At 49.1% G+C, this 21,160-nt stretch overlaps 1 protein-coding gene across 1 annotated transcript; it reads right to left on the reverse strand.

Moving 5' to 3' along the window:
- Positions 1 to 607: 607 nt before the first annotated feature.
- Positions 608 to 10,432, reverse strand: LOC119111791 (calcineurin subunit B type 2). The gene is made up of 6 exons (XM_037235617.1): positions 10,129 to 10,432; positions 9,265 to 9,304; positions 3,404 to 3,580; positions 2,644 to 2,765; positions 2,045 to 2,167; positions 608 to 1,503 (listed from the first exon to the last, which is right to left on the reverse strand). Exons 1-6 carry the CDS (start codon positions 10,129 to 10,131, stop codon positions 1,456 to 1,458), a joined length of 513 nt encoding a protein of 170 aa, XP_037091512.1. The 5' UTR covers positions 10,132 to 10,432; the 3' UTR covers positions 608 to 1,455.
- Between the last annotated feature and the right edge of the window lie 10,728 nt (positions 10,433 to 21,160).

Below are 21,160 nucleotides of genomic sequence, written 5' to 3' on the forward strand. Positions count from 1 at the left end.
TGTGCGATGGCACGACCAGGTCAAGGCCCGTCCACAGCAAACGTTGGTTAGCATAGGCAAACGCCAAGGGACCCTCACACAGTAGCAGGTCAAAGCCGACAATACAGGCATAAGGTCCGCTTCCAATCCGGTACCAATTTTTCAGTCCATAACGCTCAACAGATACATTAAGTCACGAAGGTACGGCTGGCAGCCAGCTGCGGCGAGCGGACTGGGTTTGTCTCTCGTTCACTGCGCGATGTTTTTGCACTCTGCTGTGCATCAAACCACATGGCATACCAAAGCGCTACCCTTACGAATAAGAGGCATCGTATGACACGACGTAATATTACATAGTGATATAAGAAAGGGACGAGGCCGCATAACATGCAACAAGCGTGCTCAACCCTCTGTAATGGCTGAGATGGGAACTTAAGAATACGATCGTACAATGGCTGATCGCATTTCGCTCTCACAACACAACAAACTGTTGCTCGGAATCGCGCCTGTAAACAGATACGGCTCTTTCACTGCCGGACAGTTGCCTACACAGCTGCTACAGAGGGCGCCAAAGGTACGAACATCTATCACACGGCAGCGCCGTCGAAAGCCCCGCAAAACGCAGCCCGAAGATTATTAAATATATTCGTAGTAAGAACACCAAGCTGGACGCCAGACAGGAGTGGTAACGCAGACAACCAAGGTCAAACGACTCCACTGGGTGACATCACACACGTAAAGAAAGTTCGGCCGCCCCGGGACGAGACAAGAGCACCCACAGTACGCAGAGACAAACGAGGGCGAGCGGACCTCTGACGGGAGTGTTGGCATCCCCACGCGGACCGGCCCGCTCCATTCACATACTGAAAACAGCACCTCTATCCTACGACGGCACATGCTAGTGTTTATCTCACACACATCGAGACCAACAGACCCGGACGAGGCTGCGAGACGCATTTTGCGGAGCTCTTCACGCTCCGGTGTCGCACCTCGTGGCCGCGAGCGCACGCACCGCCCCAGCGGCGGACATCGGCCTGCTCGTGTGACCCGTTCGGAGCGCGCCCGGCGCAAGTGATTGACGACCGCCTCGACCGCGGCGACTCGCGATCATAAAACAATCAAAAACGTCACGATAAGCCAACAGGTGTCCAACAAATAGTCGAAAAGACACCGACACGCGCACAGGATTTCCGACAAGGCGACGGGCTAGGCGGAAGGCCGCCACGGGCCTGCCGAGGCGGCGTCGACGGGCAGCGAGTCCAGCTGATGCCCGGCAACGCAATCAAATGGAGGGACCACCGGTAAAGTGGAGTACAAATGGGGGGGGGGGACGGGGGAGGCGGGCGGGACGGCCCGAGATCCAGCGCCGACCGGGGGAGCGCCGCGCGGCGGCTGACTAGCGGATGTTGTAGTTACTCGTGTATCACACAGATGGCGGTGCGAAGCTCCGCTGGGCCGCTCGGCGCCGCCGCGAGCTTACACGTCCACCACCATCTTCTTGTGCACGTCCGTGTTTCCCACGATCTGATGGCGTGGTCCCAGTCAGTTGACAATGACAGCATTACTGCTCTTTTAAGGGCGGGACGTTGCCATTATGGGAGGGGTCGGTGGGGCGTGACTTCAAACAACGCAGAGAACAATGTACCTAAAACATCAACCTCGCAAAACTTTTCCCGTGGCTTCATCGCTCCTCGCAACTTTTCGAACTCTATAAAAATAATACGCTTCCACAATTAATGCAATCACTTCATTATTGTTAATCTATACTGGATTACTTAATATCTTCGTAGTAAAAACACCAAGAAGATGGCCGCCAGACGTGAGCGGCAACGCAGCCAACCAAGGCCAATCGACTACACCCGGTGACAATGACGTCACACACGAATGGTCGACGGCAAGATGAAAATAACGCACCTCCGACAGTACGTTCTGCAAAAGATGATTCCTCTCGATGCGGTGTTTCCCCGCGAAATGTTCGCTATATGGCGGCAAAGAAGCGTGCCACCTTTAGCGGAACCATCGCGGGGTGTGCGACAGTGGGAAAAGGAAGGACCGCGGGCCTCACCACGCAAAACTCCTCGAAGCCGATCTTGCCGTCCTCGTCCTTGTCGGCGAAGAGGATCGTCTTGTCCACGATCTGCTGCAGCTGCGTGTCCTTCAGGTTGCTACCCACCATCATCTTCAGCACCTGCAGCAGCCAGGCGTGGTTACGCTGGCGGACGGCGGCGCCCAAAGACGGACAGCCGCGCGGGACCCCCCCCCCCCCCTACACCGAATCACGGCAACTGAAGCCGTCGTAAAGACAGCGGTTCACAGGCAAACTGGGGCCTGGCGACATTCCCGGACATGCCCGCACGATGCATGGGGCTTACTTGGCCCCTTGTCCCGAGTCCGCCACACACCGTGGTTCCAAATGGGGCGTGCAATAAGGCGTGGCCTCATGTCGCACGCATTCCAAAGACATTAGTTCACATGCATTTGTTCACATGTGCTACCGAATCAAACAGTTAATCGGCACGGAAGGCAGCATACTGCTGGGCTACGCGTGAGCTCTGACGTTCAACGCAAGAAAGCCCGTATAGTGCGCATCCTTGGAAAAACACCCTCGGGAACGCCGCAATGTCCTCACTCGATCCCCCCGGACCTCACACCAGCGCCACCGACCTGGAACAGCTCGCCATTTGAGATGAAGCCGTCGTTGTCCATGTCGTAGATGCGGAAGGCGAAACGCAGTTTCGAGTCCTTGTCGCCTTTCACCGAGAACTGCGACACGCCCGAGATGAACTCTGCGGGGGTCAGGACCAACCGGGGTCAGAAAATGAGGGGATCGTAAACTGAACTCAGCCGAGTCATTAATCGAGAAATTTACGGCACACAATAAACTCAGGAAACCACTTACCGCGGTGGGGGCTCGAAGAAAAAAAAGTTCCTAACCCTACGAAATTAGTGTCTGTAACACGGTGTGAGTTTCCAGCATTGTTACAGCGCCGCGCCGCGCACCTAGTTCGCTGCCCCGCATGCTAGCACAATATCGCCTGAGGCCCTGCTCGGCGCATTCCCTGTCCGCGACCCTGCCGCCTTGGGCGCCGTCCCGCCACGTGCTGCATTCCACAGCGTGGCGGTGTCCACTCGAGGTTACGCGACGTCCGCGTGCCGCGGCACGCAGGTCCGTCGACACGCGTCATGCCGCGCGACCCGCGCAGTCTACAACGGACGGATCAGTGGCCTGCCTGGCGCTCCGACCACCTGGCCACGACACTGCGCCCATCCGAGGGACGACTCACCCGATACCAGCCCGTGCGAACATTTCACTGGTGCGGGGTCCCGTCAGGCCAGGGGATGCTGACGACCTTTAACACCCCTCACGTCCACACGGCACGCCGCTCATCGATCTGGCGACGCCGAGACATCCACGGGCGCCGACCTTTGAAGTCGACCTCGCCGTTGCCGTCCTCGTCGAAGATGTCGATGACGCGTTGCACCAGCGGGTTCTGCTGCAGCTCCGGCAGCGACATGAACTCGTCGACGCTGAGCGCGCCCGAGTTGTCCAGGTCCAGCTTCCGGAACCGCTTGCCCAGGCGCCGGATCTCGTCCGGGTCGACTGTGAACGGAGGCGACGCCGTCGAAGCTGCGTGTGTGTGTTGAGATGGGGAAGGGCATGGGGACACTGCGTGCAGGGTTCTAAGTTTAGCGCTGCATTTTACTACGTAAAAAGAGTTACGCCACATTGTCAACAAACTAAATGCGTCCAGTGGTTCAGAAGTATAGCCACAATACGTGCCACTTAACAATTAAGCAGGTTTAGCACCATCCTCACAGTCCCTTGCTCGTCCCGACTACGACGAAACAGAAAAAAACGCGTGAGCCTGAGGAGACAGCGGCCGCGGCCACACACCGGCCAGCGCCCCGTCTCCGCATATGACGTCTGTCCCCTTACGTCTGCCGTCACCGACCGCTCACAAACAACGGGACACAACACATACATCGGCGGTGGGTGCGTCCAGCGCCAGGCGCCAACACAAACGGCCGGTGGGAGCGTAGCCAGCGCGGAGGCGGTCGTGTGCCGTCCCCCCCCCCCCCCCCCCCCCCCCCCCCCCCCCCCCCGGTTGCGGCCAGCCCCGGGAGGCGCCAGACTCGGCGCGCATCTAGTACCGCAACGCAGCGGCGGCCAGCTGCCGAGCGCACGCGGTCGAGATACATGCCCCGCCGCGAAACAGGCAGAAACGTGGGAGCGAGAACCACCTGGAGGGGAGGGGAGGGGACTTGCCCGCTTGGTCCTGTGAAAATCACGACGGATAGGAAAAACTTAGACGCGATAAGCCACGGTACAGACGGTTAGCTGCGGAGTTTATATGTTAAGGAATGGTAGAATACCTTGTTCAAACATTGTCGCTGATGAGCTTCAAAAGGCTCTCTGCGTCAGCGAGGCGACAGGCCCAGAGTGTGTAGTTAAAGCAACCACTGCAATGCGAGCTGTCGGGACCAGCCAGTGGGAGCTGGTCCTAATCTGTTCCGATATATGCAGCCAAAGGCCCCACGACAGATGATTTCGGGTTCTTTTCCAATTGAAGGGTAGATGTAAACCGATAGAGAAACATCACCACCATTGACTGATGACCTCCGTGTTAACGGACGCATTTTGCGTCACGTCCCGTTGGGTCACGGCGTGCAGTCGGTTAGAAACAGAAGACCCAGGGGTGTCCTCTTGCTTCGCTGCTCGAAAGGACAGCGCCGTTGCTAACAGTCACGCATCCTATTGGAACTACTGGCTAAACGTACTGCAAATATACGGTAGTGCCCATCATATGCGCTCTACTGCGACATTGTCTACGCACAATAGCAGCGACAGTTCACCAACACTGGAGAGGCAGTCCACTGCGGGCACAGTCAACACGTAGTAGCTGTCGTAACTCTTACATTTATCTGGGCATAGTTCGCTGTAAAAAAAAAAAACACCAGCGGGGGGAAGCTAACGCACAATACAGTTCTCCGCTGTCGTAAGTCTTGAACCACGGCAGTGGCAGCTCCTCAAACAATATATGCAGTGAGCTGTTTCACTGCCTTTTCTCGTCTTTTTCTTTATAAGCCGCCCTTTGCAATGGCGAGCGTCTCGAAAAAAGGGCACTTAGTTAATCCCAGTTCGAGTTGCTGAGACGCCTTTTTCGATCCCCTAATTTTGCTCGTCTGGTGTCTGCTCCCCACCAACGTCAAATTTTATCGTTACGACACCCACGGCCATTTTTCACTACCCTTTCGCAACCGCTACGGCCGTCACCAACGGCGGAGCGGCGTCAAATTACGCAGCGGAACGTCACAAAGGTTGTACCCGTGGTGTGTGCCAATGCTGCCGCCAGCGGTGCCGCCGTCTGCGCTGTGCGTCTCGCCAATAAACCCGGATAGTTGTAGACGATTGGCGGTGGCTTATCAGTTGCAGCTCCGCTGCATTCTCGAATGTTGAAGATGATTTAAGCGGACATTTGAATCTGATGTATGCGGTATCATGTGCCGTGGACTACAAATCCCACGCGTCGCCACAATGGACTTAAGCGAAGTGTTCCACATTTGTATGGGATTTTGAAATGAAATAGCCGTCTTGCAGATGGGCGCGAAATGACTCCAGAAGTCGGTGCTTCCTAAAACCCAATCATCATCAGCCGTCTTGCAGATCATTCGGCGCAGTTCACAGTCCTGCCCTGCTTACCCTATTACGGACTAAACCCCTCTACTTTCTGAGCCAAATACTCGCGAAGATGTGCAGACTATTTCGAGGAAGCTATTCAATGTCACTCCGGCATCCATGACGTCATAATAAGGTCATTCAAATCCTGCCATACCTACAGCCTTGCGGCGATCTAGACTAAGCAAGATATAATTGCCGAGTCGTTCATATGTAGCGTTCGTGAGCACGACTTTCAAACACAACAGCCATCCATTGGTTTTTAATCTATGTTGTGCAAGGTACGATGACATAACCAAACGATGACGTAATCAGGAACATATCCAATAAAAGAGAAATTGGGTTGCTTTGACCAGTCTCTTCCATTAAAAAGTATACCAATAGTTATGTTGACAGAGAAATTAGGTTGTCTTGGCTCTTCCATTAAAAAGTACACCCAGACTTAGGTTATGTTACAATATCTGATGCTTAAACATAATATCTAAGTGCTTCAACATCTTCAAATGTAGAGCATTCTCTTCAACATCATTTGGCCGGCTTCGCGACACGTAACAGGGCACGCAAGCTCCAAGCCCGGACGGGCCATGATCAAAACGCGCCGCTGACCTGCCACGTTACGGTCCAGCACGAAAAGTGGTATGGCCTTCACAACAAATCTCACTGCAGCTCAGCAAGCTGGCAGCGACAATACAGAACTAGACTTCTACTCACATGACATTGCTGAACCTGCCACAAGTGCTTTAAGTGTGCATCTAGTGCCAGACTTGGGAAGCCACCCAAAGTCTATTTAAACGGAAGGCAGATGTCAGGTTTTGTAGCATGTCGGGTTTTGTAACAACGTACATCAAAATTAAGGAAACACAACACAAATTTCGTATCTTCCACTTTTCTGGGGAAGGGGGAGGGGGGGGGGGGTGATCAGATTGGTCCTTTCAGATCCCTTTTGTGACACATCATGCAGTACTGCATGCTGCTGCACTGCACCAGCATCCTGCATTTCCACAATAGGGCTGGGCACATTTCTGGTTGGCATGCGAAACACAAAAGAGCTGTTCGAAGGAGCCATCTATGCCTACTTTGCAGCACCACAATCCAGGACATTTCATGCATGATTCAAATGCAGAAACATGGGGAAGAGCTTCTGGCAAATGCAACACCACCTTCATCAAAAACAACATATAAAATTGGACAGGGCAAATTCCTTTGCACCCACAGAACTTGGACATTCTAGGAGTGGACTCCCACCCCTGAAACCACAATGGCCAGAATGTGAGATGACATCTGTTGAGGTCAGCTGTTCATGTTGCCACCAGTGAATAAGTTCATCAAATGCTACTGCTGCTTTCACACCAATCATAGCTGAGCTCTAGAAATAACTAAGAAATTTGATACTGCTCCCCAGACATAGATTCACATGGAAAATAGCTCACTTTTGCTGGATGCCTACTTAAAGCTGAGCAACAAACTGAAAAATGAATGATGCCAATCAGGGCAGGGCAGGCACACAATAATTAAAGCCATCAGTCAAGGTCAGAATTTTAGCTGCAGGACCTACCGCTGATGAAGATGAAACAATACTGAAAATACCAACTACAATCATAAATTTGCAAACACAAAACATTAAATTTCTCTACCCACACAAGGCATGTGGTAGGTGAGAAGTCCCATTTAAGCTACACATTGTATAGGGAAGAAATTCGAACTTCTTAGATGCGTCACAGAATCACATAACATACACTAATCATATGGAACCAACCAGATGCATCAATAGTAAGGGCACCCATTCATGCTCCAATGTTTTTCTTATTTGCACAGTCCATTCTTAACTAAAATGTGTCTACAATCAAACAAAAATAACCACACCTTTCAAATGACACAGTGACATAAAAGGTATAGTGACAAAGGTTAGTAGGTAGGAACGGTCAGGGTGTACTTTCCTACCTAACGTTAGAAAAAAATCATTGTACACCATTCGTCGTGTTTAAGGCATGACATATCGTAAATAATCTCAAAACAGGTAGAATCATGCTCCTACCTTCGAATTTCAATAACTTCGATGGCAGGCCCCCGAACGCCGCGCGCACCGCACCGCCTGGACTCCCCAGCGCCGTTTCCGCGTTGCCATTGCGTAAATACAATATTTCTGCGTACCAAGAACTGTACAAAATGTACGGGACCAAAGTAAACCATTCGTCATGTTTAAGGCAGGACAACCATAACCTAACTGCGAACCATAAAAATATTTACTAAAAATAAACCATATTTACCATAACCATATTTACCATGTAAACCATATTAACTGCGAACCGTACTATAAACCATAACTATAACTATAAACTATACTATATAAACCATACTATAACTATAAACCATATTTACTGCGAACCATAAAAATGTACCGGGACAAGGTAGCAAGAATCCATGAAATTTGATCCTCGACGCCAACGGGACCATGGGTTGCAGGGGGATTGGGTGGGGAATGTAAGCAAAATGAGAACATGGCAGCTAAATAAAAGCTCACTATATGGCACCTATATATGGCATGGAACATGGATGCCAATGAGATGCTGGGTTTGAAGGGGAATATAGGGTGGGGAGGTTAGGTTAGGTTAGGTTAGGTTAGGTTAGGTTAGGTGAGGTGAGGTGAGGTGAGGTGAGGTGAGGTGAGGTTAGGTTAGGTTAGGTTAGGTTAGGTTAGGTTAGGTTAGGTTAGGTTAGGTTAGGTTAGGTTAGGTTAGGTTAGGTTAGGTTAGGTTAGGTTAGGTTAGGTTAGGTTAGGTTAGGTTAGGTTAGGTTAGGTTAGGTCAGGTCAGGTCAGGTCAGGTCAGGCTAGCTTAGCTTAGCTTAGGTTCTGGTCTATTCTCAGTTAGGTTAGGTTAGGTTAGGTAAGGTTAGGTTAGGTTAGGTTAGGTTAGTTTAGGTTAGGTTAGGTTAGGTTAGGTTAGGTTAGGTTAGGTTAGGTTAGGTTAGGTTAGGTTAGGTTAGGTTAGGTTAGGTTAGGTTGGGTTAGGTTAGGTTAGGATATGTTCTGGACTATTCTGGCCTGCGTGTTTCATAAATGTACCTAAACTCGATAAGAAACGATTTTGGTTGCTTTATTATTGTTACCTTGGTCCCGTACATGTTTATGGTTCTTGATAAGCAGAAATATTGTGCTTTCGCAACAACGTAGAAACGGCGCTTGGAGTCGAGGCAGTGCGGTGCGGGGCGTGCGGCGCTCGGGAGCTCGCTATCCGTATTTATTAAAATTCGAGGGTAGGAGCATGATTCTATCTGTTTCGAAATTATTTACGATATGTTCCGCCTTAAACACGACGAATGGTTATCTTGGTCCCATACATTTTGTAGAGTTCTTGGTAAGCAGAAATATTGTATTTACCCAACGGCAACGCAGAAGAAGAAACGGCGCTGGGGAGTCCCAGGCGGTGCGGTGCGCGCGGCGCTCGGGAGCTCGCCATCGAAGTTATTGAAATTCGAAGGTAGGAGCATGATTCTACCTGTTTTGAGATAATTTACGATATGTGCTGCCTTGACACGACGAATGGTGTGCAATGATTTTTTCTAACGTCAGGTAGGAAAGTACGCCTACACCGGTAGGAACACTTACCAATTAGAACACATCTCCATTGGAAGTGATGCCTCATTGCCCTGGAAAAGAAAAATAATATCACTTTTTTTACCTTTTAAATTACCTCAGACAGGAAGAACTGCCAACTGTCAAATTATACTTCATCCATGTGCTCACAACATGTAGATTAACAATAAACATTAATGTATGGAACATGGCAGGCCATAAACATAATGGTTTGAAAATATGCACTGCAAAAAGTAATAAACATATGATCCTGATGCAAACTAACTCTTGCACAGTGTCCCAATTAGAAAGGAACTATGGGGAATACAATAGTCATGGCTGCAAACAGTAAAGAGCAAAAGGCTACTTAGACTCAGAAATTGGGTTTAACATTTGTTTAGTGTAATGCACCTTATACTCTCAATATGCCAAGTTATGAATAACATTATGATGCACTCAATACTCCAATTCACTAATTTCTGATATGATTTTTCAGAATGCTGTCTGATACTGGAAGTTGTGCTCCACCTATGTCCCAAGATCTTGGCAAAATATGCTGCGTTTTGCAGACTAGACAATCAGGAATGATAAGTCATATCAGCCATGAGCTTGCAGCATTTTGCTGCAATGCTGAGACAGTCAGCAGGAGACAGCATGAGACAACCATGATGGTTGTCTCCTCTTCAGGTATTATGACTCATGTAACACTTTCAGAACAGACATTTCCCTTCACAATGACAGCACACCCAAATAGTACCAGCTTTTTTGGGCAGCATTCCCATAACTGGTATGAGTATACTGGAATAGTATTTCAAGAATGGCAAAAAATCTTGTAGATCACACTGCTAAGCATCAATATCAAAAAAATGTACACAAATGCAATATGTACATATCTTACCATCTTGGCTCTGTGATGTTGGGCGATGAGGGCAGAAAGGCACTTTAAAGTGCCCTAAATGTTATTTTGAAAACTTTCAAAATGCTTTGTTAGTTGTCCTTTAGGAATGGCAAGTTTCTCAATTCACAGCTCGGTCAACACGAAACACTACCAACTATTTTCGTCGCCTTAAACCTTGGTTATCAACGAAAATTTTATGAAACAGCGTATACCATATGAGAGTACATTAACGACTGGCGCACAATACTGCGACTTAACACTACTGTGACTGTAAACTCACACCTACAACCCTCTGACCAACCGCGCGCCCAACAAACACTCAATCTTGCACCCAACCAAGGCTATCTCATCCGACCAAATGCAACGAGCTGCTAGATGCGCCACTATCGCCATACAACTGCACTCAGCTCACGGACACAATAAATGTGATCGCATTGGTCAGCTGCACAAGCAGCACACGTATTGACCAATAAGGTTCGGTTCCTCCCAAGGCTATATAAGAGAGGTAAAACTGTCTGGTGATTTTGTTTCTTCTTTAATTAACGTTAGCATGACGTCACTGAAACCAGGACTTCAATGCGTCGCGGACCGCTAAACACTTCACGCGTGGCTAAGCGACTTCCGAAACGTCAAAATATTCGTGCGGATAATGGCAAACACGTGAGCGAAATGCACGTGAACAATGAGCCAACAACGCACAATGTTTGTCATCATGATGATGCGCTTGAAAAGAACATGTAACAAACACTTTAAATGCAATGGCGTGAAAAGTGAAAACGAGCATACCAGACTTCTCGCAACAGGGCGGCAGTAACATCGGCGTATCTTAGTACCACGGACGGATCCATTGCGGGCCCCCTAGAGTTTGGTGCCCATCCAAAAAATATGATCGCATTTCGGCCGTGGAATTTTAATGTATTGTATGTATATGTAGTTATATATATATATATATATATATATATATATATATATATATATAGTTATATATATAAAGTTGCATATATAGTTATATATTAATATCTAACATAGTAAATATGGGAACCTGTTTCACCGTGCACAGCTCCATAAAGCTAGGCATGTGCAAGTTCTGCTGTTCCGGTGTCTTGCCTCCGGCTCACTGGTACACACGGTACGTCCAAAATCACTTCTGCATTCGTCAATCGTCAAAGGCACTCGTCACAGCCCGTGCCGCGGACCATCCGTCCTTGCGCCGGCGGCTTTCAGAATCTTATTTTTGTTTCCCTTCCTCTCTTGGCCCCTGCAGCCTCGTCCCTCGCGCAGGGCAGAAGGTGGGGAACGCGAGCGCCTCTAAACGGCGCTCGTCAAACTAGGGCAAACATTTACTGGTTAGCACATAGGTGCTCTCTGACACCCTTACATATGTGCACACATGGAGCTCATTCATTTTCTCCAGATTATGTTAGATCCTGTGTCTTGAGGCGTAATGCTTCGGAAAAACAGACAAAATAAGCTCAAATTGGCTGCTGCTAGCATCAAAATCGAGCACGGACTCGAAGACTTGCTTATTTACGGCTGGATAGTGTAAGCAACTGGTGACCGATACCTAATGCAGAATCTTTTCTTTGTTATAAAGAGTACAAAACATCCTGGCATTCAAGACATGTTAGGAATGCAGTGCACAAGTTTGGTGAGTGTCACACACTCGTTAGCCAAGGGAAATTACGCGTGTAACGTCGGTAACACGTAAATTACTACTTTTTATTTTATTTTATTTTTCCTTTTTTTTTCTTTTTACTTTTAATTACCTTCGGCAATCTCGCTTAAAATTCATCAGCGCATTTCCGGTTTCTGCTCTAAGGCTAAGGCACCAACGCCAATAGGGACGGAACCTCACCATTCATGGGTGCTCCGGGAGGCTAACAAAGAGTCTCTCGTCAACAAGTAGTGTCCTCAGAGCAAGCGAGGAAAAAACAAGACCAACGTGGTGGGCCCATAACGATCGGTAATGCCCTGGCAGGTTAACATACAAGACCCCGGCCAGAGCACAGGGCCCTCTGAGCAGAAGGGAATTACCCAAGACCATCAATTAATACCCCTGTACGATCAAAAGTGCTCGAGCATGTCAAAACAAAGAGCCACGATAGGAAAGAAAGCCCTCCGCGAAGGAGATTAAAGCGAAAGAGTGCTCGATAAATGTGGAGGAGTGCTGAGCATCGAGTGTCTCAGTGCCTTACCTTATATAATCCTCAGCAATAGCACAAGACTCGCCGAGCAAATGGAAAAAACCCGAGACTAATGCGATGGGCCACTGAGCAACTGAGTGTACCCTGACATATAGGGCCCCGGAAAAAGCGTATAGAGCCTCTCGGGAGAATGGGAAGAATCCGTAGAGGAAAACCTGATCAATCAAGAGTGCCCATGCGTTGAAGAAGATAGTGTGTCAACAGTAGCGTTGAGATTACCTACGGGAAAATGCAAAGAGATCAAAGGCAACGTGGAATGCTTCTTGGTGATGAGACCGACCCGGAGAGGGGACTAAAGGGGCCTAGGCAACAGCGTAACGTTTCCGGACAGCGTAATGAGCTTCAAAATTTCCCTGGGTCACTAACTTTTTAATCAGCGCATAACTAGCTTTGTTTGCGATTTAACTCTGTACTTTTGCTCACAACCGTTCTTTGCCGTCTGTAGGCCCAAACACGTCCAGTTTTGCTATGCTTTTTCCGCTTGTTTGAAAACTGCGTCCGTTCGGCCGGTTGTGAGCCCCTTCGGAGCCTATGGGTCCCGTCGGCATAGTCCATGGGCGCATGGTTCAGTGCCTCCCCACCCCGTCACCCGGCTGTATCTACCACCGACCCGAGCAGCCTAACAGAGAAGGCATCGTCAAGAACATAGGATTATCCATTCCAGTTGAAGGACCCTAGACACCGTATACGGGAACCGGAATGATTGAGTGCGCCCGAGCAGGTCAACATATAAGGCCTCCCATCAAGAGCGTAGTGTCTTCCGTTCAAAAAGAAAGCACCCAAGACCCGATGTAAATGGCCCCCGAACCGTCGAATCTGCCCGTGCGGGTTATCAGATAGGCCCCCGACAGGAGCATTGGGCTCCCAGTTCAAGTAAGAAGTACTTAAAGACCCAGTGTGGGGATCCCCGAAAGACTGAGTGCACCCGAGCAGGCTACCAGATGCCCGCCAACAGGAGCGTGGGGCTCTACTTCAAGATACCCAGTGTGTGGGGACCGAAGTAATGCAGTGTGTCCGAGCAGATCAACAGATGGGGCCCGGCAAAAAGCGTAGGGCTCCAAGCAAATCAGAGAGAATTGGAAGCCCCCTGGACCAATATAGAGGGCCCATGAACTTATCGTGCGTGTGTCGGTAGGTTAACCGAGACCAAACCGTTAAGGGCCATGAGCAACCGGGAATACCCCGGTACGGGGTATATGGGTCTCCGGCTACAGCGCACAGAGCCTTTCTGGCAAATGGAAAAAAATCCGTGGAGAGCCCCTGATTGAAAACAGAGCCCCGGCAAGCAACAGGAAAGTGTCCAGCAAAAGCGCAGGGCCCTCTGAGCAAATGCAAAAAAATCAAGGGCAACGCGGTAGGCTCATTAACGATCGGAGTGACCCTGCATGTGGACATATAGGTCCTCCGGAAACAACAGAGGGTCCCTAGGCAGTGTTATCGGGCTTAAGATCCCCAAGTAATGACTGTTCAATCATTGAACGAATTTTTGTCCATCCGTGCGCCCCTCACTTTCGCCTTGCGACTGTTTTTCGGTCGTTTGGAAGTCCATAGACGTCCAATATTGTTGCGTTTTGTGTTTAAAAATCTGCACCTGTTCAGCCGGCTATGGGACCCTTCGGATCCATGCCCCCCCCCCCCCCATGGGTCCCTCAGGGAACCCAAGGGGGGGGGGCATAACCCGTGCCCCGTTGCTCCTTTGATTGTTGTAATTGATTTTCTTAGTGCAGACCCGCAACAAAATTAGCCTGCCCGGGCCGGAGGTCTGAGACAACCGTGCTCGGCCGGGGGGGGGGGGGGGGGGGGGGTAGTTAGCTTCCCTTGGCATCCCCAACTTCCGGACGTCGGAGGAGGAAAAAGGATACTCTTGTGAACGTCTCGTCAAGTATTGAAGCATGCACGTCAACTTTTTGGCGTAAGGTCAAATGTCAGATCAACAGGTGTCACGGAAGGTAAAAACAGTCGTTATGATAGATGAAGTTAAAACATATGCCAACATGTTCAGACAGATATTGAGGGCACAGAAGTAAGCGTTAAGACTGTGGAGGGTCCATTCTAACCATTTGTATTTGCCCACAAGGGTCAGGTTAGACCAGGCCACCGCTTAAATTGGTCTACCAGTGGCCTTACGAAAACGATACTTTGTCGCTCTCTTTCACAACGTGCTTCTGACAAAGTTTATTTTGTTACGTGCAGCTGACACATACGCTGACACATAAACGTATCCTAGGCACACAAATATGAGTTTAGGCTGACCTAGAGACAACTGAGGTTATCTCAGGTCAAATTTATAAACCACCAGCACTATAAATAATTCGAAGTGCCAACTGGGTCAAGAGACCAGTACAATGCTTTTGTGCGGTCAGAAATAGTGCGTCAAATATTGACTGGTATTCAAGATCGCTTAGCCGTTGTGTGCATTGCACATAGTCCCTCAGTCACTTGGTCGACGCTTGGTAATTTAATTGTAACAAACTAAGAACAGGCACGTTGGTACCTGAAATTATGCGTCATTGGCCTTATAAACGGGACATAAACATATGGAGATGGTTACAGGCGTCGCACTCGTTCATCTAGCCTCTGCTCTACTGACAACAGAGGTCATTGACCTTGGATGATCTCATGTGACCTTACGTAGCCTTAACAGCCTCACTGTCCTCACGTGACCCACTGTGACCTCGTTATGCATTAGAATAATATCACATGTTTTCAGCGAAATATTCTAATTCTGTGCCCAAAATTACCCAATAAAACTGCCTATTTTGAGCCCAGCATGAGTTTTTCAGAAGGTACCCATAGAGGTAAGTCATGACCTGGACCAAGTTCACGTGGTATGAGGCCATATATTGGTTGTGCATGTGAGCTATCACTTTTCCTCACATTAAAACACCAAAACTGCACAAAAACCTACAAATTTGCGTTTTTTACGAAAAGATAGCACGAAGTGGCCTGACCCCAAGCCACTGATTTCACTTGTTAAAAAATTTGAAGTGACCTGACCTCAAGTCACTGGTCTCACTTGTTAAAAAATCTGAAGAGGCCTGACCTCAAGTCACTGATCTCACTTGTTAAAAATCTGAAGAGGCCTGACCTCAAGTCACTAATATCACTCGTTAAAAAATCTGAAGTGGCCTGACCTCAAGTCACTGATTTCGTTTGTTAAAATATTTGAAGTGGCCTGACCTCAAGTCACTGATCTCACTTGTTAAAAAATCTGAAGTGGCCTGACCTCAAGTCACTGATCTCACTTGTTAAAAAATCTTAAGCTGGAAATTAGATTTTCCACAAAGGACGCATAATCCACAGGTAAACAGGTACGCAAAATTTGGTGTTGCTGCAAACTCTCATTTTTGTGATGTGTTCGAAAAACCGAGGGGAGAGAGCCAGCTTCCCAACTCCGGCCGGGCAGGGTTTAACCCGTGGTTAGTGAGTGGGCGAAAAGGATGGTGCATTTGAAAGAAGTACATTTGAACGGCTTAGGACATAAAAAATCGCCCGTCGAAGGCAGTCCAGGCGTATATTTCACCTGAACGACTTTTATATTAGTTATAATAACGCATTGACCTCTACGACAACGCGAAGCGCTGCTGGAATCTGGAGGTGGAACTGAAAGACTTAAAGTAAAATCTTCATTTTTCGTGCGACTGTAACTGTTAATCTGTTCATAGGACAATCTCTAAGTTGTAAAAAAGATACGCCCAGTCCAACCTTCGAACGGTATTAATTGATTTTAAAGAATTCTGAACCGCAGATTCACCGCGGTCGTTCTCGGGCGTACAGCGCCCGCCGCCTGGTGTTACTCACAGTCGCCATCGGAATTCGGTATTACGGAGACTGCAAACCAGGTCATCACTGTCCTTGCTCTCGAGATTGCGGATGTGCAGTGTTAAACCTTTCGTGATTTTGTAATGCTATATATATATATATATATATATATATATATATATATATATATATATATATATATATATGCATCTCTCTCTCTCTCTCTCTCTCTCTCTCTCTCTCTCTCTCTCTCTCTTCTCTCTCTCTCTCTCTCTCTCTCTCTCTCTCTCTCTCTCTCTCTCTCTCTCTCTCTCTCTCTCTCTCTCTCTCTCTCTCTCTCTCTCTCTCTCTCTCTCTCTCTCTCTCTCCTCCTCTCTCTCTCTCCTCTCTCTCTCTCTCTCTCTCTCTCTCTCTCTCTCTCTCTCTCTCTCTCTCTCTCTCTCTCTCTTCTCCTCTCTCTCTCTCTCTCTCTCTCTCTCTCTCTCTCTCTCTCTCTCTCTCTCTCTCTCTCTCTCTCTCTCTCTCTCTCTCTCTCTCTCTCTCTCTCTCTCTCTCTCTCTCTCTCTCTCTCTCTCTCTCTCTCTCTTTCTCTCTCTCTCTCTCTCTCTCTCTCTCTCTCTCTCTCCTCTCTCTCTCTCTCTCTCTCTCTCTCTCTCTCTCTCTCTCTCTCTCTCTCTCTCTCTCTCTCTCTCTCTCTCTCTCTCTCTCTCTCTCTCTCTCTCTCTCTCTCTCTCTCTCTCTCTCTCTCTCTCTCTCTCTCTCTCTCTCTCTCTCTCTCTCTCTCTCTCTCTCTCTCTCTCTCTCTCTCTCTCTCTCTCTCTCTCTCTCTATCTCTCTCTATGTCTCTCTCTCTCCTCTCTCTCTCTCCTCTCTCTCTCTCTGTCCGTCTGTTTCTCTGTTTGTCTCTCCGTCCCTCTGTCTCTCCGTCTCGCTGTATCGCTGCTGCTCTGTACCATCTGTGCTATGTACCAATCGGCGACGACCACAAACCACCTGAATGACACTTATAGGATGTCCCTATCATCTATTCTTAATGACATCCTCTACAATATTTCTACTAAAACAGCCGCACATGGAAACATCGCCCTTTTTGAAGCTCATTTCCAAAGGCACGCTTAAAAGCATCGTCACGTGTTTTTGCGAATTTTCGGACAGGTCATGTTAAGTGCCATCGGTGCCATAGATTCCGATTTACCAGATCTAGATACTTTCTGCACATCTGGCGACATTTTCAACATTTTCCGTCCCGGTCGATCCACCCGGTTTTCCGGGCCGGAAAACTCGGTGGGAGGCGAGTATTACTAAATGCCACACTGTGACTGCGGATGTCATCACTCGGTTAACATGTTGAAATCAATCACGGAAAATGTAATAATGATTATATTAATAATTTACATGCCAAAAGAGCCTTCTTGAATATCGCAATCATAACGTGGAAGAATGGCGCGTCTGCGAATTTTTTTAATTCAAGACACATAGGCCTTTTTCCATCCCATGCCTATATATCAGATAAATAGCGGACACAGATGCGTCAAAAAGTTTCAGTTAAAAACAATAAGAACACAATGAAGAAAGCTAAACACGCAACGTTTCGGGTGTTTTCGACACTGTCACTTGTCATTGACAAGTAGTCCTTTTGACACCACAAAATCTAATGCAATGCAGAACAATTCCGAACAAGATATGCATCACAAAGGTTACATAAGCCTTGCACACATACGCGGCAGCGCACGTTTAGTTGCAAGGTCCAGTGCCATGACTTTCTAATATCTGGCCGGTTTGTCTCGGTCCAAGACTGAGTCTTCTCCCACTCCTCTTCCACGCCACTGAATTCCCCTCATCTTCATCTGTTTCGCTATTTCGCCTTTCGACGTCCCTGAGGAGTGCACTGATGTCCGCTGCGCTCGAATTGGTCTGCGAGGGCCGCCGTCGGCGCCTGGGTCTGTCTATGTCGGGCTCGATGATGTGATGATGGCAATAAGTGGATCGCTGGCCACCAGTGGAAATGGTCCACTACTGTGCTCTGTTTGGACGTCATTCTAGCGTGGCTGAACCGACACTGCCGGTCGTGTTTGTGTTTGGCTTCCTCTATTTCCTCGCTGCGCTTGCTAATGGGCAATGGCAATGACTCGATCACGTCCGCTCCATGAACCAGCAGTTTGTGTGCGGACGAGGGCATATAATATCATGGATATAGCGACACGAAAAACTGAACCGCCTCCATGGCATATTGCACGTTCTTCTGAGTGTTGATCGACGAGAATGAAAACAGAGCAGACAAGGTAGCGGCGAGCATGCGAAGCAGACTCGGGTCTACACCTCTGACACTTCTGAATTCACTGAGCTTACTGACATCCAGGAATGCGCGGCGTGTCGTGATGCCATCGTTTGATATGCCACTTCCCCTGCTCACGGCTGATCACCTGCCAAGCACATCTCTCAAAAACGTCGCTGCACTATTTTCGTTCGTTCATTTACGGTCGCTCTGTGAATTGATGTCCCCCCAAGTCTTAACTGACAGCTGGTATGTTACGTGACTGACGCATGCAACAAAAAATCCAAGTATGCTTTGTCGAGAGACCAAACCGGTAAGTCTTGCATGCGGGGAGGTGATAACGCATTCAGGTTATTGCTTTGCCTCGGTGCTGCTCCGCACACAGTGCAGGACACACTGCTCTTGGTGTCTGTCAAAGCAATAGACTTTTCCGTCCACCATCGTGAGGTAAACCTCCTGATGAATTTCAACACGAATGCCACCTGGAGTAGTCAAGATCGCCGAATTTAACCGGCCGATCTCAGCTTCGATCTCCCTGCTCTCTTCTCCTGATAGTTCTATCTGCAGCCTCGTGGATGTGTTTAATGCACAGAGGTCTGAACAACCTTCTTAATAAGGGCACACTTTTCTGCCAAAGCAATGAGTTGTCGGTAGAGAGTCTCAAAGGTACAACTGTTGTGCAAAAACAGGCTTTCCCCCATCATTCCTGCATCCTCCCCACTGACTGCCTGCTTGTTACACTGATTGGGATGTGGCTTCATCGGATCACCACTTGACTTCGAGAACACCACGGATGGTCTGTGTGCTGGGTCCCGGCTGGTCAATCGCTCGATCCAACGTCACCAGGATGTCATGTGCTTCCACCAGCCGGCGAATGGTGTGGTTGAGCAGTGCTTGCCGAGTCGCTTGAGCACTGGTGCCGCCGAAAGTCATTGTTGCGGTCAGCAGCTAACAGTCATGTTTCGCCGATTGCACTTTGTGGTATGCGGGGAAGATATCTTGTCTTCATACGTCATGTGCTGTGTTCCATGCCAGTTTGAAATCATTCACTTCAAGTCACTGGCCACACACGCAGCCAAACCTCTGTCAGGTGACGCACGTGTAACTGGTGGACGGTGGGCGGATTCACTCAGCGCATGTCGCATCTTCTTTGGGCCGACGGGCGATGCCTTGGTTTCTTTCAGCACGTGGGGCAGATCGGCTGTTCCTTCGGCACGCACCATCTGTTTAGCTGCATTTACGAGGTTTTGAGCATAGCGGTCCCTCGCTAGTAGTTTAGAGACCCGTTACTTGGCTTTTTCGTTCAGCTCGACATAGGGCAATGCTGGGCGTCCGCGTGACCTCCGTGACCGCCGTCCGTCATCAGCTGAGCCGGTGTGATACTGATCCCGTGAATCAGTGCCACGATGTCAACCGTAAAACGACACGCTTTTAGCCAGCACCTTGCTCTTACGGCGCCCATATTTGTTCCATTTGCCTTGCGTGTCTCAAACAAAATTAGGTGAGGCGTGATGTAGCTGTTCCTCACCTTCACCCGTTAGCTCGACTTCACATCCTACCTACTAAGTTTCTTCCCAGCTCAACTAAACGCAGCTTGCTGTTTTCTCTCGCTTTGGCAGAAGACCATCTTTCACTATTGTGTCAAAGACGGCTACCTTGCTAAGTCGCACATCCATGTTGCGCACTTGACAGTCAGAAAATTACCGTTGTCCACGCTCAAGTGTAGCAAGCGAGCTGAACATCTCTCACAGTCCCTCGGAATACCTCCATTTGATGATGCTTGACCAAGCACTAAGCCTGATGCCCCTCGTCCCTTTTTAAGCTTGGTGCGACCACCGCATCTTCCCTCCCAGAAGGTGTCAATGTCAGCCCGCTCCGCCAGCCAGCCCAGGCAAACAGGGCTCCGCTGCCGGCCTGCCGCCGCCGCGCCCGGCGCCGGGCCGGCCGGCCGGCGGGACGCGGGCTTACTGAACCTTTATATTTTTCCGTACCTGTCCTGCTGCCATAACGATTGTTGGAAACCGTTACTGACACCTTGGAGAGTGTTTCGAACACAGTCAAAAGTGTGCACTGATACAGCCTTTGTTGTTGGTCTTCATAATTACCAAGTTCTGATAATATTTATAACGCCGCGCAAGTGTTTCAAGACCATGTATTATTTCCACTCCAGATACCATTCGGAACAATTTCAGTGTCATTATCGATAAAGCACAACCTAGCGTTCCTTTTGACACCAAACTATTTTGGTCTTTTTATATTCATTGCCCAAGAATATGCGACAAGCATTCTGTCGATTTATGGCAGAACAGAGGCGTCGGGTGACCACAAGTTCCAGCCTCACACTCATGTCAAACAAATACAAGGGGGCTAAGGTAAGTTCCGGGGGGGGGGGGGTGATTTCGCGTTGTCTGATTACTTCGGCGATAGAAAAAATCAAAGCAGACGGTCTCCCAGCGTGTCAGGAATGGAGGCTTCGGCCGCGTTTGAAGCCGAATAAGCACAGTGTGCGTCAGCTGGTCCTCATGCCCTGCAGGCTTGAGCCAGGCGCTGGGCGCTCGCTCGGCGCCCGCGCCCCGCGGCCACCGGCCTTGGCGGTACCCGCCCCCGGAGACGCCGGCCGTTTGACCGGGCGTTGACCCCGGGACGGACCGGTACGAGTGCGGTTCCTGCGGATCAGGGGTCGGTCAGCCTGACGTGTTTTCGGGTCCAAAACTGCCCTGGTTCGTTGAGCGGGCCTCCCACCGAGCTGTTAATTTCCATGGGCGCAAAGCCATAAGTGCGTCCATTTCCA

This window comes from Pollicipes pollicipes, unplaced genomic scaffold (assembly GCF_011947565.3).
Source record: "Pollicipes pollicipes isolate AB1234 unplaced genomic scaffold, Ppol_2.1 Scaffold_2555;HRSCAF=2994_pilon_pilon_pilon, whole genome shotgun sequence".
NCBI lineage: Eukaryota > Metazoa > Arthropoda > Thecostraca > Pollicipedomorpha > Pollicipedidae > Pollicipes > Pollicipes pollicipes.